The sequence below is a fragment of the Pleurodeles waltl genome, chromosome 6, assembly GCF_031143425.1.
Source record: "Pleurodeles waltl isolate 20211129_DDA chromosome 6, aPleWal1.hap1.20221129, whole genome shotgun sequence".
NCBI classification, from domain to species: domain Eukaryota; kingdom Metazoa; phylum Chordata; class Amphibia; order Caudata; family Salamandridae; genus Pleurodeles; species Pleurodeles waltl.
In genome coordinates this window covers 1080874316-1080893035 of record NC_090445.1, presented here as the reverse complement: position 1 = coordinate 1080893035, position 18720 = coordinate 1080874316, and the positions used below count along the sequence as shown (strand labels likewise).

The window sequence follows — 18720 nt, the reverse complement described above, 5'->3', positions numbered from 1 at the left end:
CCATCCAGTCAACCTCTGCAGATTCTGCACATGTAAGTGAACATGCTTCTGCGCAAGCAAGTGGTGGAGATTATTCTTCCCAAAAAGCGAGGCATGGGGATTGTAGAAGTTTGCTCTTTATATACTATCTCAAAGTGAGAGATAGTGTGCACACAGAGTCCAGGGCTTCCCCTTAGAGGTTGATAGTGGCAAAAATAGATGATACTAATGCTCCATTTGTGGTAGTGTGGTCGAGCAGTAGACTTATCAGAGGGTAGTGTTGAGCATTTGTTATACACATACAGGCAATAAATGAGAACACACACTCAAAAAACTTAACACCAGGCCAATAGGTTCTTATATTGAAAAAAAGTATCTTCTTAATTTATTTTAGAACCGCAAGATTCAGGATTCAAGTAAGTACATAAATTGTAAGGTACTTGCATAGGTAAGTATGGAACTGTGAATCAAAACAGTAATTTACACAGTTTAGCAGAAGATGGCAATACGGTATTTTTAAAGTGGACACTGCAAAATTCAACAGTTCCTGGGGAAGGTAAGAACAGGTTATTTTAGCAGGTAAGTAAAGCACTTATAAATTCAGTCCCCGGGGTATAGGGAGCCCACCTTTGGGGCTTCCAGTCAACCACAAACATGCAGCACCAGCAACACCGGGCCGGTCAGGTGCAGAGGTCAGAGGGACCCAAATAACATAGGCGCCTATGGAGACTAGGGGTGCTCCGGTTCCAGTCTGCTAGCAGGTAAGTACCTGAACCCCTCTGGGAATAGACCAGGGGTGTTTTGTAGAGCACTGGGAAGGGTCCCAAACAGGCACACAAAATACACCCTCAGCGGCACAGGGGTGACTGGGTGCAGTGTGCAAAGGAGGTGTCGGGTTTTTAATAGAAATCAATTAAGTGACCTGGGGGTCTCTCTGGCGATGCAGGCAGGGCACAAGGGGGGCTTCTCTGGTCAGCCACCACCTGGGCTAGGCAGAGGGTTGCCTGGGGGGGTCACTCCAGCACTGAAGTTCGGTTCCTTCTGGTCCTGGGGGCTCTGGGTGCAGGCGTCTGGTCCCTTGTTACAGGCAGTCGCGGTCAGGGGGAGGCTCTGGATTCTCTCTGTAGGTTTCTGTAAGGAAATGCCTCCTTGGCATGGTTACCCCCTGACTTTTTGCCTTTGCTGATGCTATGTTTTGAATTGAAAGTGTGCTGAGGCCTACTAACCAGGCCCCAGCACCAGTGTTCTTTCCCTAACCTGTACTTTTGTATCCACACCCTGGCATCCAGATAAGTCCCTTGTACATGGTACCCCTTGACCAGCCTGTTGCTTTCATTAGCAGGAGGTTACTCCCCAGGGAGCAGCGTTGGAGTGCCATTGAGAGGGAGGCCTTTGCTGTGGTTTGGTCCCTGAAGATGCTGAGACCATACCTCTTTGGTACTCTGTAGTTCAAACTGACCACAGACCTCTCAGATGGCTGATGCAAATGAAAGGTGAAAATCCAAAACTGTTGAGGTGGTCCATCTCCCTTACAGGGAATGGACGTTATAGTGGAACACAGACCTGGGACTGCCCATGCCAATGCAGATGGCCTTTCCAGGTTCTTCCACTTAGAAAATGAAGACTCTCTTGGGAAAAGTTAGTCTCATCCTCTTTCGTTTGGGGGGGGGGGGGGGGGGGTTGTGTAATGAAATGCCTCCTTGGCATGGTTACCCCTGACTTTTTGCCTTTGCTGATGCTATGTTTTGAATTGAAAGTGTGCTGAGGCCTGCTAACCAGGCCCCAGCACCAGTGTTCTTTCCCTAACATGTACTTTTGTATCCACAATTGGCACACCCTGGCATCCAGATAAGTCCCTTGTACATGGTACCCCTGGTACCAAGGGCCCTGATGCCAGGGAAGGTCTCTAAGGGCTGCAGCATGTCTTATGCCACCCTGGAGACCCCTCACTCAGCACAGACACACTTGCCAGCTTGTGTGTGCTGGTGAGAACAAAATGAGTAAGTCGACATGGCACTCCCCTCAGGGTGCCATGCCAGCCTCTCACTGCCTATGGAAGTATAGATAAGTCACCCCTCTAGCAGGCCTTACAGCCCTAAGGCAGGTTGCACTATACCATAGGTGAGGGCACCAGTGCATGAGCACTGTGCCCCTACAGTGTCTAAGCCAAACCTTAGACATTGTAAGTGCAGGGTAGCCATAAGAGTATATGGTCTGGGAGTCTGTCAAACACGAACTCTACAGCACCATAATGGCTTCACTGAAAACTGGGAAGTTTGGTATCAAACTTCTCAGCACAATAAATGCACACTGATGCCAGTATACATTTTATTGTGAAATACACCCCAGAGGGCACCTTAGAGGTGCCCCCTGAAACCTTAACCGACTATCTGTGTAAGATGACTGGTTCCAGCAGCCTGCCACAACCGAGACATGTTGCTGGCCCCATGGGGAGAGTGCCTTTGTCACTCTGAGGCCAGTAACAAAGCCTGCACTGGGTGGAGATGCTAACACCTCCCCCAGGCAGGAGCTGTAACACCTGGCGGTGAGCCTCAAAGGCTCACCCTCTTTGTTCCAGCACCACAGGGCACTCCAGCTAGTGGAGTTGCCTGCCCCCTCCGGCTACGGCCCCACTTTTGGCGGCAAGGCCGGGGGAAATAATGAGAATAACAAGGAGTCGTCACTGGCCAGTCAGGACAGCCCCTAAGGTGTCCTGAGCTGAAGTGACTCTTTTAGAAATCCTCCATCTTGCAGATGGAGGATTACCCCAATAGGGATAGGATTGTGACCCCCTCCCCTTGGCAGGAGGCACAAAGAGGGTGTACCCACCCTCAGGGCTAGTAGCCATTGGCTACTAAACCCCCAGACCTAAACACGCCCTTAAATTTAGTATTTAAGGGCTTCCCTGAACCTAAGAATTTAGATTCCTGCAACTTACAAGAAGAAGAGGGCTGCTGAGCTGAAAGACCCCTGCAGAAGAAGAAAAAAAGACACCAACTGCTTTGGCCCCAGACCTACCGGCCTGTCTCCTGCCTTCTAAAGAAACCTGCTCCAGCGACGCTTTCCCCAGGACCAGCGACCTCTGAATCCTCAGAGGACTGTCCTGCTTCAAGAAAGACAAGAAACTCCCGAGGACAGCGGCCCTGCTCCAAAAAGACTGCAACTTTGTTACAGAGGAGCAGATTTAAAGACCCCTGAAGTCCCCGCAAGAAGCGTGAGACTTACAACACTGCACCCGGCGACCCCGACTCGACTGGTGGAGAAACAACGCTACAGGGAGGACCCTCCGGCGACTCCAAGACAGTGAGTAACCAAAGTTGTCCCCCCTGAGCCCCCACAGCGACGCCTGCAGAGGGAATCCCGAGGCTCACCGTGACTGCCTGACTCTAAAATCCCGACGGCTGGAAAAGACCCTGCACCCGCAGCCCCCAGTACCTGAAGGAACGGAACTTCAGTGCAGGAGTGACCCCCAGGAGGCCCTCTCCCTTGCCTAGGTGGTGGCTACCCCGAGGAGCCCCCCCCTTGCCTGCCTGCACCGCTGAAGAGACCCCTTGGTCTCCCATTGAAACCTACAGAGAACCCGACGCTTGTTTGCACACTGCACCCGGCCGCCCCCGCGCTGCTGAGGGTGTACTTTCTGTGTGGACTTGTGTCCCCCCCGGTGCCCTACAAAACCCCCCTGGTCTGCCCTCCGAAGACACCGAACCGGGGCACCCCCTTCTCTCCATTGAAGCCTATGTGTTTTGCGCACCACTTTGAACTCTGCACCTGACCGGCCCTGAGCTGCTGGTGTGGTAACTTTGGGGTTGCTCTGAACCCCCAACGGTGGGCTACCTTGGACCCCAATCTTAACCCCGTAGGTGGTGAACTTACCTGCAAAACCTAACAATACTTTACCTCCCCCAGGAACTGTGAAAATTGCACTAAGTGTCCACTTTTAAAACAGCTATTGTGTTTTATGTGAAAAGTATATATGCTACTGTAATTATTCAAAGTTCCTAAAGTACTTACCTGCAATACCTTTCAAATGAGATATTACATGTAGAATTTGAACCTGTGGTTCTTAAAATAAACTAAGAAAGGATATTTTTCTATAACAAAACCTATTGGCTGGATTTGTCTCTGAGTGTGTGTTCCTCATTTATTGCCTGTGTGTATGTACAACAAATGCTTAACACTACTCCTTTGATAAGCCTACTGCTCGACCACACTACCACAAAATAGAGCATTAGTATTATCTCTTTTTGCCACTATCGTACCTCTAAGGGGAACCCTTGGACTCTGTGCATGCTATTCCTTACTTTGAAATAGCACATACAGAGCCAACTTCCTACAGTTTCGCTGTAGGGGTCGTCTTGGGCTACTCACGGGGTCGCAGTCCTCCCTGTGGTGTTGGTTCTCTGGATCTCGAGCTGGGGGTGTCTGGTGCAGTGTGTGAAGTCTCACGCTGCCGGCTGGAAGAGTGGGGTCTTTGAAGTTGTAGAAAAGTTGCAAGTTTGTTGCTGGTTGTTGAGCAGAGCCGCTGCTCACAGGAGTTTCTTGGTCCTGGGGTTGAGGGCAGTCCTCTGAGGCTTCAGAGGTTGCTGGTCCCTGTTGGATGCGTCGCTGGTTGCAGGTTTTCGAGGCAGGAGACAGGCTGGTAGGGCTGGGGCCAAAGCAGTTGTCTTCTTCTGTCGTCTCTGCAGGCTTGTAGGTCAGCAGTCCTTTTGCTTAGTTCAGGTTGCAGGAATCTGATATCCTGTGTTCTGGGGTGCCCCTAAATACTATGTATAGGGGCATGTTTAGGTCTGGGAGGGCAGTAGCCAACGGCTACTGTCCTGGAGGGTGGCTCCCTGTGGGGAGGGGGGCACATCCCTAATCCTATTGGGGGAATCCTCCAAACTTAAGATGGAGGATTTCTAAAGGCAGGGGTCACCTCAGCTCAGGGCACCTTAGGGGCTGTCCTGACTGGTGGGTGACTCCTTGTTTTTCTCATTATCTCCTCCAACCTTGCTGCCAAAAGTGGGGGCAGTGGCCAGAGGGGGCGGGCATCTCCACTAACTGGGATGCCCTGTGTTACAGTTCCTGCAGGGGGAGGTGTGAAGCACCTCCACTCAGTGCAGGCTTTGTTCCTGGCCACAGAGTGACAAAGGCACTCTCCCCATGTGGCCAGCAACTAGTCTGGTTGTCGCAGGCTGGCAGAAACTGGTCAGCCCCACACTAGAAGTCGGATTGGTATTCAGGGGCATCTCTAAGATGCCCTCTGGGAGCATGTTACAATAAATTCCACACTGGCATCAGTGTGCATTTATTGTGCTGAGAGGTTTGATACCAAACTTCCCATATTTCAGTGTAGCCATTATGGAACTATGGAGTTCGTATTTGACAAACTCCCAGACCATATACTCTTATGGCTACCCTGCACTTACAATGTCTAAGGTTTTGCTTAGACACTGTAGGGGCATAATGCTGATGCACATATGCCCTCACCTGTGGTATAGTGCACCCTGCCTTAGGGCTGTAAGGCCTGCTAGAGGGGTGACTTACCTATGCCACAGGCAGTGTGAGGTTGGCATGGCACTCTGAGTAATTTTCTCCCCACCAGCACACATAAGCTGTGAGGCAGTGTGCATGTGCTGAGTGCGGGGGGTCCCCAGGGTGGCATAAGACATGTTGCAGCCCTTAGAGATGTTCCCTGGCATCAGGCCCTTGGTACCAGGGGTACCAGTTACAATGGACTTATCTGAGTGCCAGGGCTGTGCCAATTGCGGAAGCAAAGGTACAGTTTAGGGAAAGAACACTGGTGCTGGGGCCTGGTTAGCAGGGTCCCAGGAACACTTTCAGTCATAACTTGCCATCAGCAAAGGCAAAACGTCAGGGGGTAACCATGCGAAGGAGGCATTTCATTACAGGTTCTAGGTCCTTTCCACCGCTCGTTGGTAGGTGTGGATTAGCTACTCTATTCCAAGCTTATGACTATCAGTGGAGGTCCCCTGAGACAGCAGGAATGTCTTCATACCTGTAATCCAAGTTCTTTCTCAGGGGAATCTCAATTAAAGTCATAAGTACCCTTTCCCCCTCCCCCCCCCCCCCCCCCCACCCCCCCGGTGGAAATTACAGAGATGATTATTAAACCGATCTGACTCTGCAACATCTTGGCAAAAAGAACTTGGGCTCTGAGTGTTACAAGTTGTTCTTCTTTGAAGAAGTATTTTCGGAGTCACTGGATCAAATGACTCTTCCTCTTGGTCATACTGCACATGTGCATCGACCCTTTTGTTAGATTGTTTTCTTTCCGCTTTCTGGTTCGGACGTGTTTCCTCTCACTCCGAGATTTCGAATCGGAAACTCTAGATAACTTTCTTTGAACGTCGGTATTGTTTTGATCGCGTTTACATCTATAGTCGAGCCGATAGTACTGTCGAAAACCAATTTTAGCCCTTCTGGGCATGAGCACCCATCTTGGGCCTGTTAGGGCCTACCACGCCGAAGCCCGATGGATCGGACTCCATTTCGATTCTGGTCTCGTTGCCACTGGAAATTTCCAAACACAGACCAACACCTGGTATGTAATCTGTGTCTCTCTCCCGATCACCAAGAAGAGCATTGTGAACCCAAGAAGACGCTACATGACCAGAGAGCCAGGAGACTGGAAATGGTGTCGAAATGTACAGAGTATATCGACACCCTTGAGGAAGAACAGGCATAGATGGCAGTTTCCATTCAGGACACCGACTCTGAAGAAGACTCGGAAGAAGATAGCCAACTCATCACTGCTGGTCAGCACATGAATACGACTGCCCCTATGCCCACTCCCAAAAAGACATTGAAGACCTTGGGTGCACCACTGCCAGAGAGCCATGATTCGACCCGCAAGAAAAATGCTCAGTGACTGACCTTCGGTTCGGCGGCGAAAAAGGCCACACCGATACCGGAACCGAGCAAATCCACCAAAAGCTTAGCTTCCGAACCGAGTCAGCGCCCACACTCTTAGGAGTCTAAACCTCTACGTCGTGCCTCAGAGCTGAAAGAGGCTGTACTTTCAGGCCCAAAAAAACAGCAAACTTCGGAGCCGAAAAAGTATTCTTACACAGAACAACAAGGACTTTAAAGCCACCTAAATCAGAGCTCCAAGCCATATGATGAACAGTCCTCTAAATCATCAAAACCATCAGAATACATTTCTGAGGACACTGACATTCACCCCATTCTGGAAATCATGGATGAAAGCCAGTCAAGGATCCATATCCATAAAGAGACAGACTTAAAGAAAGTTGGCTTTTCAGGAACATCTCAATACTCCTCTACGACTGCAAAACATTTTTAAACGGAAAGAGAAGCAATAACCTCTGCATACTTCGCCCCCACATTCACCACAACTTTCTTTTTTTACCACTACCCACTAGCCCACCACCTTTACCAACTCTCTCACAGACTTATTCTCATGGTGATATGGTTGATCCTTGGGATCTGTATGATACAGATCCCATACCAGCTAATGACCCAGACCTATATCCCTCAAAACCTTCCCCACCAGAGGATACAACTGCATACATGCAGGTCATTTCTAGGACAGCTGCATACCACGGGGTACTCATGCACAGTGAGCCTTTAGAAGAGGATTTCCTTTTTAAAACCTTATCCTCCACGTAGTGCCTCCCAATGCTTCCTGACATGATCAAGCATGCAGATGAGATATTTAAGGAGCTGGTTAAAGCTAGGGTTTTAACACCATGCACAGATAAGAAATATAAGCCTGCACCTACAGATCCTGCTTATATTACACATCCGGTACCTCCAGATTCAGTGGTTGTCAGTGCTGCCAGAAAAAGGGCCAATAGTCAGTCGTCAAGAGATGCCCCTGCCCCTGACAAAGAAAGCAGGAAGTTTTGATGCTGCTGGCAAGAGGGTAGCTACTCAGGCACCTAACCAATGGTGCATTGCAAACTCGCAAGCCTTGCTAGCAAGGTATGAGCGAGCTCACTTGGACGAGGTGCAGGAGCTATTACAACACCTGTCAAAAGAACATCAGAAAAGGGCTCAACAAATTGTTGAGGAAGGTCAGGTGATAAGCAATAACCAGATAAGGTCTGCCTTTGATGCTGCAGATACAGCAGCTAGAGGTGTGAATACTGGTGTAACCATAATCAGACACGCATGGTTACGTTCTTCTGGATTCAAACCAGAAATACAGCAGGCAGTACTGAATATGCCTTTCGATAAGAAACACCGGTTTGGTCTTGAGGTTGACACCACAATGGAAAAACTCAGAAAAGTCTCAGACACTGCTAAAGCAATGGGAGCCCTATACACAACACCTTACAGAGGCTCCTTTCATAAGCAGCAATTTAGAGGAGGATTCAAGCCCCAATCTATGGAGGCTTATACCTCCAACTCTAAACAAGGTCAACAACAACAGTACCAAAGAGGGGGATTTAGAGGCGTTTACAGAGGCCAACTCTTCAGAGTCAGAGACAATTTCCAGACCTCAAAAAATTTCACTACCCCATCAAAACAGTGACTTCATAAGCATGCCACAACTCCACACATCTCCTGTGGGGGGCATACTGCAGCAATTCCACTTCCATTGGCAAAATATCACCACAGACCAATGGGTACTCTCAATTATCCGCAATGGTTATTGCCTAGAATTGATCACCACTCCTCCAAATATTCCTTCCCGTTATCACAGGTTGTCCCCAGAACACAACATTCTATTAAAAGAAGTACAATTGCTACTACTAAAAGAGGCAATAGAATTCGTTCCAAAATCTCAACATGGAACAGGGGTATACTCACTATACCTCCTCATTCCCAAAAAGGATGGCACTCTTAGACCCATTCTAGATCTCGGACCACTAAATCTATATATCTTGTCAGAAAACTTTCACATGGTAACTCTGCAGGACGTCATTCCACTACTACCAAAACTAAGATTACATGACTGCATTAGATCTCAAAGATGCTTATTTCCATATACCCATCCATCCAGCTCATAGAAAATACCCAAGGTTTGTGATAGCGGGAAAACATTATCAGTTCAAAGTGCTGCCATTTGGCATAACTGCTCCAAGGGTATTCACAAAATGTCTAGGAGTAGTAGCAGCTTACCTAAGACAACGCATACGTCTTTCCTTATCTAGACCATTGGCTAATAAAATCAAGCAATTTTATACAATGTCAACAACACACTCAATACACAATAGAAACCCTACATGCATTAGGGTTCACTCTGTTACCAAAAATCAGGTGTGCAACCTTACCTAGGTGCTATTCTCAATACACAAAAAGCCTTAGCCTATCCACATACACAAAGGATACAAGCTTTCCAAAATCTCATACCACAAATGCAGTCAAATCAACAATACACTGTAAGATTTATCATGAAACTATTGGGAATGATGGCATCCTGCGTAGCAGTAGTACTGCATGCAAGACTAAACATGAGAACACTACAACAGTGCCTCTCACAGCAATGGTCTCAAGCACACAGTCAGTTGGAAGATCTAGTGTTAGACTGCCAAATGTACAAGTCCCTTAAATGGTGGAATCTCAGCAATTTAATTAAGGGGCGGTCATTTCAGGACCCTGTGCGTCAGACCACAATAACAGATGCATCAATAATAGGTTGGGGATTTCATCTCAACAACCTAACCATACAAGGGGAATGGGATTCAAAACAGTTAAGTTATCAAATAAACCATTTAAAATTATTAGCTGTATTCCTTGCCCTAAAAGCGTTTCAACCACTTCTCAAACAAAAGACTGTCTTGATAAAAACATACAATATGACAACCATGTATTATCTAAAGAAAAAAGGCGGGACACACATCTTAACTGTCCCTTCGAGCCCAAACAATATAGAAATGGGCAATTCACAATCACATTCATCTAGTAGCAGAATACATTCCAGGAATACACAATCAGCTAGCGGATCTCCTAAGCAGAACACACCAAAAGATACACGAATGGGAGATTCACGCTCAGGTACTCCAACAGTACTTTTAAAAGTGTGAGACACCAGAAATAGACTTATTCGCAACAAGCAAAATGGCAAAACTTTGCATCCAGACACCCCACCCTTTGTCTAAGGTCAGTGCTCTATGGATCAACTGGTCATGGATATTTGCTTACGCTTTTCCCCCCTCTACCACTACTTCCACTTCTGGTCAACAAACTGTGTCAAACCTCTTTCACCATGATACTCTTAGCCCCTGCGTGGGCATGACAACATTGGTACACAACACTCCTAGACCTGTCAGTAGTACCTCACTACAAACTTCCAAACAGACCGGATTTGCTAACACAAAACAAAGGACAAATCAGACATCCCAATCCCAGTGCACTCAACTTAGTGATTTGGCTCCTGAAGTCATAGAATTTGGATACTTACCACTTCCGTTAGAATGTATGGAAGTTCACACAAGCACACAATCCTACAACTAGACAATGCTATGGTAACAAATGGAATCTATTTGTTTATTACTGTCAATCTAAAAATACTGACCCACTTACAGCATCAATACAAGATATTGTATGCTACTTACTTCATTTACAAAAGTCAAATTTAGCTTTCATCTATTAAAATTCATCTTACTGCCATATCACCATATTTGCAGACTATACACCTCACCTCACTCTTTAGAGTTCCAGTTATCAAATCCTTCATGGAAGGACTAAAACGTATTAATCCACATAGAACACCCCCAGTTCCTGCTTGGAATCTCAATATTGTACTCACAACACTAATGGGTCCACCTTTTGAACCCGTACATTCCTGTGAGTTTCAATTTCTAACTTAGAAAGTTGCTTTCCTAGTAGTGATTACTTCATTAAGAAGAGTTAGTGAAATACAAGCATTCACTCTCGGGAACCTTTTTTCCAAGTACACAAACATAAAGTTGTTCTTAAAACTAATCCAAAATTTTGCCAAAGATTGTATTACCTTTTCACATAAACCAAACAGTGGAATTGCCAGTCTTCCTCCCACAGCCAGATTCAACTGCAGAAAGAGCCCTCCACACTCTTGATCGTAAAAGAGCTCTAATGTATTATGTGGATAGAACAAAAGTTTAGAAAAACGAAACAGCTTTTGTTTGCTTTTCAACAACCACATAAAGGTAATCCTATCTCTAAACCAGGATTAGCTAGATGGATTGTTAAATGTATTCAGACATGCTGCATTAAGGCAAAATGGCAACTTTTTATAACACCTAAAGCACATTCCTCTAGGAAAAAAGGTACATCTATGGCATTCTTAGGAAACATACCAATGGCAGACATTTGCAAAGCCGCCACATGGTCTACACCACATACATTTACAAAGCATTACTGTGGATGTACTTTCAAAGCAACAAGCTGTCCTAAAAACATTATTTCAGACAACTCCAACCCCTACAGGCTAGCCACCACATTCTTGGGGAGAGCAACTGCCTTTTAGTCTGTGCATAGCATGTGTACCTGCAGCTACACATGCCTTCAATGGAGATCCCCGTCAGCGAGAACTTGGATTACAGGTAAGAAACCATTCCTTCCTCACCGACCCTCGTGGTGATGTGAACTGGACTCCTCATCCAAAAAGTTCCCAAACTAGAGGAGAAGGGGGGTCGGTTGCAGCCCACATATGAGAGCCGTCATCAGTTGTGGACCCGATCAGGGCTCCTTGGTGTCACCCCCGGTTTGCGGGCCTGGTGGCGAGGTGCACCAGGCTCGCCTACATTCTACGGTACTGCCCTGCCTGGGTACACCCGGTGCCTGAATCTGGCGCACCTGGGGACTTGGTTCTGTCTTCAGGGTGGATGTCTGGGCAGTGAAGACCTGCTGCACGCCCAGGATTTGTCTGGGGAAATAGTGGGTGTGGTTCCAACAACCTTGCTTTTTGCATGGGCCGGGTGCTCCTGCCGTCGGCAGTAGTGAACTGGGCCTCAGTGCTACTTAGGACGGAGCTGGACCTGAGGTATGCCACTTTTAAAAAGACTGTGACCTGCTGGGGCCTCTCCGGGTGGGACCAGGAGTGCTGTGCTCTGGCCCGGTGATGTCAGTGAGATGGTAGCACTGCTGGATTACGCTGAACTCTTTTCCCTGCCTGCAAATAAGTGACTTTTGATCTTTGGGGAGGAGGGGGGCTCCCCACGGGCTGGGGTAAGATTGAAGTGGCCTGCGCTGCTGGTGAGTGCAAGGGGGAACCACTTGTGCTCTGGGACTAGGTCTGGGCCTTGGAGCAGAGTACCACCTATCATCTAACTTACCTGGAGCACTCTTGATGGGATGGTGGTGCCCCGGTGTTCCCCTGAGTGCTTAATGACTCCGCACAGTAAGCCCTGGTGTGAGCACTGAGACTGCGCCCTGTGAGTTATGCCGAGACCCTGCTGGAAGCCCTGGCACCTGCTACCTAAGCATGGGGTTGGCACTGCCCCCCCTCTCCCCGCAACATCCTCTGGCGTGGTGAATCCAGAATGAGGCTGTCTAGCACTCTCTCTGTACATCCTATAAGTGGCCTTGAGGGACTGACCTGCTGTGCTTCTGTTGTCGACGCAGCTCAACCGAAGTCACACCCCTCCGCTGGGGCCGCAATCGGTGTTCTCTGAGCGAGAGATGCCCGGTGTGGGTGCCCCTCTAGGGGTACTCCTGTTGCAGAGGTGGCTAGTTGTGTTCTGGTGGGCATGCGGCTGGCCATGGTTTGATGCTTGGGGATGTGCCACCCTCCTCGCTGAAGCATTCTTTGATGTACCAGTGCAGAAGACTGTGGAAAGAAGGCAACTTCTGCAGATTGCTTGTGCAACCCATTGTGTCCACCTATAGGGGGTCTGACAGGTCAAGCATGCTGCTGGTGTTGGACAGGAAGCCTTAACACTAATACTGAATGTTTCATCCATGATGACATAGGACAAGATAACCCCTGCTGTGGCCAAGCGCAGCACAATGAACAAATACATACAGATTTGGATTGCGTTCCCATAGGTAGGCAGAGCGGCGACAGAGGTTCAGGACATTGCAGCACTGCTTGCGACCATAAAGCAGCCACGTGACATGCTCGATGCCAAGATCGAGGTGGTTGGCTCCAACGTCTCTCTGCTGTTCCAAAATCTTCGGAATGTGGTGAAGAGGATCACTGAGGCGGAAACAAGAGTGTCTAGTGTAGAGGACTCGGTTGTGACACTGCAACAAAAAGTGAATGCCCTCACAGTGGTGACAAAAGAACTGGCAGAGCGGGTCAATGACGCTGAGGGTTGCGTCCACCGCAACAATCTCGGCTTAGTTGATTTCTCAGAGGGATGCAAGGGCTCCTCCATGGACATGTTCCTAACACATGGGATCTGATCAGTATTGCCTGCGGAGTCCCTCTCCATGTTTTGTGGTGGAGAGAGCCCACAGGGCACTGGCTAAAAAAACATTGAGAGGGCAAGGCTTCAACCTGTGATTGCCACAATCCTGAATTACATAGACTGAAGCAATTGTTAAGCAAGCAGAGAAGTCAAAATAAAATCACCTACCTATCTCACCACATCATGATAATCCTGGACTATACTACAATGGTACAGCAGCATCAGTCATTAACGGCCGCTAAACAGCGCCTGCAAGACCGCAAAATACTATATACGCTGCTATACCCAGTACACCTGAGAGTGGTCTACAATTCAAAAACTTGGTTCTTTTATTCTCCTGGGGAAGTTTTCAACTGGACGGATGAATCGTAGCGTTTGAAGCCTCACACCCTGCCTTGAATGGATTAAAATATGTCCCAGGGTTAGAGAGGGAATCGCCCAACAAAGTCCACAGTGAAAAGGCGAGACAGATCCAAATCCTCATAGCATATTATCTGCGAAACGAGGAATCCTAGCATGACTCCAGCTACCTTGCGTGGCCATTACTGATTTACAACTGTTTGCGTTATACTGTACCTCTGATGTGTAGTGTGATATGCACTATGTTTGAGTGCAAAATATGGAGATAGAATTCTGTTTATCTGAAGGGATATAGTTTAGAGGGGAGTGGGGATCCATTGGGAGTGTTCGCTTGGCACCTCCTGTTGGGGCGTTGAGAAGCCACCTCCCACGATAGATACTTCCTGTTCGTTGAAGTATGGGGGTGGGAGGAGTTAGGATTGTTTTATGTTTTTTACTGTTGTAATGCGTGGTGACACTACCCATCCAATTCTGAACCATATGCAGCAGCACAGGTTAAACGTAGAGTGGTCCAGAAATACGCCAAGAGGGTGGGTGCGGATATCTTATTATTGCAGAAGAGACACCTTTGCGGCACTATGGTCCCTTGTCTTGCCAGATATGGCTATGCTCAGATATTCCATTCTGGTTTCACACTGGTGTCCAGAGGCACTGGCATATTGACCAAACCAAGTATCCCCTGCAAATCCTCTAAAAAGTGGATAGACAATCATACCAGATGCACACTGATCATGGGCAGCAATTATTGTGTATCCCTCACACTTGGCATTATTTATGCCCCTCCCTCACTGGGACAGTCCTTCGTAGGTCTTGGGATACAATTGTGGGGGGACCTGCCTGGGGACCTCCCCATAATTGGAGGCTATTGGAACAATGTGGTCAACCCCTAGATAGATCTGTAGAAATGTAGCAGGGGTGGGCAGGTCGAAGCTTAGTTCATTGATATCGGTGTTAGGTATGGTGGATGCACGGCGAGCATATCGTCGTACTGATAGTGGTTACACTTACTACTCCACAGTCCATGGCTCATTCTCTCGTATTGATTATTTCCTATTCCCCGTACACTTATTCACAGGGTGTCTAATGTTGACATTGTAGCCAGAGACTTATCTGAACTCTCCCTCATAGCCCTCAGACTGTACGTGGGGCGCAGGAGGCCTGTGTTTTTTTTTTTGTGGCACCTCTTGCCATGGCAGTTAAAGAACCATGTATTGCAGGGGCATTGCCGCTGCTGATGTACTATCGTTATTCTGCTTCCCAGCTCCTAATCATCAATGATTGGTTGTATGGCTGGTAATGTGATCCACCATATGCTGTCGAGAAATGGGTGATGAGCACCACCTTCCTGCTAGATTGCTTAAATGGAGGGAAGTGGGTTGGGTCCCTGCTACTGGGAACACTGATGGTCCTAGTTGTCTGGAGGCACTCCCTGTGACTGATGGGATGGTGGGGGAAACAGCCTGTGGCAGGACAACATGCTCAAACTGATTGCCCAGCTCAAAGGCTTTCAGAAGTGGGATAGTATTGGAATCTCCACCCTGGCGCAGACCTGAAATCATTCCATGAAATGCAGACTGAATACCAACTGCACCGCAGCCAATTCCATCACTATTTTTCAGCTCTGTCACGCTGTTACTCCATACATTAAGGACATCTTGGCTGTTCCAGAAGTTAATCCACTGAAAGGTAAACTCATGGGGGAGTCTGGGCAATCACAAAATAGTGAAGATTTATCAGTCCCTGGTCATGAATAGTTCAGACACACTGCCTGCGCTCAGAAGCTTGAGAGGCCAATATCATCAATATAACACATACATAATAGGGAAAGATATTCATCAATTACTTCCACGGTTACACTTTAGTGTTCACCGGAAACCACTGTATTTCATTACACAGTATTTATTATAACATTTTTCTCTTATTTCCATTGCCCTTTCTCCCATTGTTCATTTAAACATTTTTATGAACACCTGGTCCCTCACCTCTATTCGGCGTAACATCAAATCACATAACAAAACAAAATACATCTATGTACATCACTTATCACGAATGACACAAACAAAGGTTTCAGGGTATTATGCTTCCTAGTTGTTCTAAACGACTTGCCATTTATAGTTCCAAAAAAAGCAGTCCTCTGCTTTGAGGTAGTAGAATAGGATGTCCACAACAGTTGACAATTACACCATTGCGACGCATTTACATGGTCTCATCATTACTTCTATGCGATTCACAAATTTCCAATTCTCCTCAGAACTTTCGTCAACGTGTTTCAGCCTTCATTACTTCAAAGCCTTTTCAGGACATAGAAAGACATGGATACCTTATGAACTTTTTATGTTCTGTTTGACCCTGGTCATGTTCTGGGAGGTCAAGGTATACGCTTATCTACGAAAGCCATTTCCAGCTTTCACACTTTTTTGGCTTCAGATTAAACCTCGCAAGGTGAGACGTCTTTTCTTAGGCAGCTGCAATGCTTAAAACCGGTGCAACCGTCGCCTTCATTCCCCTGCTACATTTCATGCTGCTTCGCTCGCCATCTAGGTGAATCTCAGCAGGGGAATGAAGACGACAGTTTCACCCGTTTTAAGCATTGCAACTGCCTAAGAAAAGATAAGATTTTGACTATAAACTTATACGGGAACTAAACTTGCTGTCTGATATAGATCTGTCCACTGCCCATGTTACTGGCTCTCACAACATAGGTGTCAACTTTGGCTCTTTGCTTTATTTAATTCCTCAGATATAGGTGATAATGACATCTGCCAATGTTCTCGTGCAAACCTTATAAAGAATATGCATGCCACATATTGACAATTTCTCTGTGCAGATTACAAGTCCATGCAGGTGCTTAATTAAATATGTGTTCCAGGCTCTCCCAAAACGTTGGTTTGCCCACTGTGCAAAACAAAAATATTTTATTAACCTTGGCCTAAAGTAAAAATTACAATAAGTCAACTAAAAAAGATAAAAAGGCTAGGTTGAGGACGGCTAAGCAAATTCAACAACGCCCTGTCCTGTTCCTCAATTTGAATTTAGTGAAAAGCTGAATCCTGAAATATTGAACATGTCGTTCCCCCCCCCCCTCCAACTTCAAATGGTCCATCTTGATCTTATCAAAACGAAAACCATTGTATGCCAAAATGATATCTGGCCAGAACTCTGATGTTTGTAGGAACAAAACAGTGGCATAAACTTCTTTAACAGTTTCAGATTAGAAAACTCTTACCTTCCTTTAGAAGAAAACTTAGGCGGCATCTGCTCTAAGTTTGAGGTCCATTCTGCATCTCAGCATCCCCTCCCTTTTGGTGGTCATTGCTATTATATTTTCTAAGCCTTGATCTCATCTTAATTCATCTTTACACTACTCACCTCTTGTGTTCCTTTCATTGTACTCATAACTTCTAGCTTTTATAGTTTTTGTATGACTATTTTGGTCTTTTATTAATATTTTTTTCTGATTTGTTTGTCTATTGCGATTTCAAGCCAGGTACCTCGTATTGTTACACTCGATGAATAATAAACTAAACAGAAGTAGTGCCTCTCTGTAATAGGACAGTGGTTTCCAGGCCATAGTGGCTGGGCCATTTTAAAAATGGAAAAATTTGCAAAAGCTAACAAGTTTCCGTATTTGGTAATTATTTATAATGCAACACGTCAGCAATCTAGCTTTTGGGCACAGCATTCGGTTAACAAGCACATAAAGTTATAATAAACAAATGTGCTCTTGAACGTTCAATATATCAGAGAGGGGAACAAAATGACACTATGATAGCTGAAACATTCACAAGTGTGTTTAATGAGAGGTGCCAGGATGAGGAAAATGGTAATCAACTCATGCAGTAACAGTCGGGAACATTTTTGGGGAGAATAGTTTGTGAGAAATCAGCATTATGAAGAAGAATGATAGAAGGCAGAGGGATTAAATAAGGTGTTGAGCAAGAATAGATGGAACATGTATACTGGAAAGAGACGAAGGAATGGAGATTCAGTGTTATTGAAAGTATGTACTTATATTTCTTATGTCTACTTCACTACACAATCTGCCATATGTGACCTAATGCATGATTGCACTAATACTTTATCAGTGTTTCACCTCTGTTTGCTCTCCAGTCATCACTTTCCTTTCTGTTTCTAGGACTGACACATGTTGAAGCAACTGTCAATGCTCTAGTTGATATTGTCCATGGATACTGTACTTGTGAGCTGGACTGGATCAACATGGCCTCTAAGATCTATACACAGATGCTACTCTGCCCTGTAAGTGTTATTTTACTCTCCACACAAGGTTGGATTACCATTGTGAAGATTGCATACTGTTTGTTTGTGGATTTGCATGTGATATCCATTCTGGATGATTCCCTTTGACACCTGAACATTTAACAATTGATCAACGTGATTTGGGCTAGGATTTGTTGGTGGGCCTGCACACCTTAAGGTTGCAGTGCGGTTGCAGTATGGCATTGGAGGGGGAGGGGTGTTTGGTAATACATTGTACAAGGTGGGTTTGGGCGAAATATCTATATGGTTCCCTTCATTTGAACTTTGGACTGGCTCACCCCAGGTACAATATAAATATTAATTAATTAGTAGGAGAGGGGCCTAACAACATGCTGTTACTGAGTGTAAGTATCAATTGGTTATTAAAAAAGGTTGTGTGTCAAATAGAGGTCATGAAAATTAACATAAATATGATATCATAGTAAGAGTGACTTCATTTGTCTTACAGGACCCCGCTGTGAGCTTCTCCTGTAAGCAGGCTCTGATAAGAGTACTGAGACCTAGGAATACAAGGCGTCATGTAACTTTGCCCTCTTCTCCTCGGAGCAACACTCCTGTAGGTATGGAACGCCTTGCCTTTCAGTCTCCTGATATTTCTAATTGCTCCTTGAGAAGCATTAGACCTACAAGAAAAATACATTTTGTACTAGAATCAGACAGGTAATGGTGAATTTGGCATGGGCATGGAATGAGGGCCCAGTGTGGAAGTTTGAAGTCAAACTCACCTATCAGGAATGACTTTAAAACAAGGTAGTATGTAAAGAAATTATGACATTCTGAAGTGTGATTATTTCATAGT

General features: G+C 46.3%; 1 protein-coding gene across 17 annotated transcripts in view; it reads left to right on the top strand.

Annotated features, from left to right (window-relative positions):
* The window catches only part of UBR4 (ubiquitin protein ligase E3 component n-recognin 4), a 1862787-nt gene that overhangs the window by 1166309 nt on the left and 677758 nt on the right, over window positions 1–18720 (top strand). For all 17 annotated transcript variants that reach the window (XM_069240131.1, XM_069240143.1, XM_069240141.1 and 14 more), the window contains 2 exons: window positions 17779–17900; window positions 18370–18481. In XM_069240131.1, the coding sequence (XP_069096232.1) occupies window positions 17779–17900; window positions 18370–18481 (234 nt within the window). The remainder of the gene's footprint in view (window positions 1–17778; window positions 17901–18369; window positions 18482–18720) is intronic.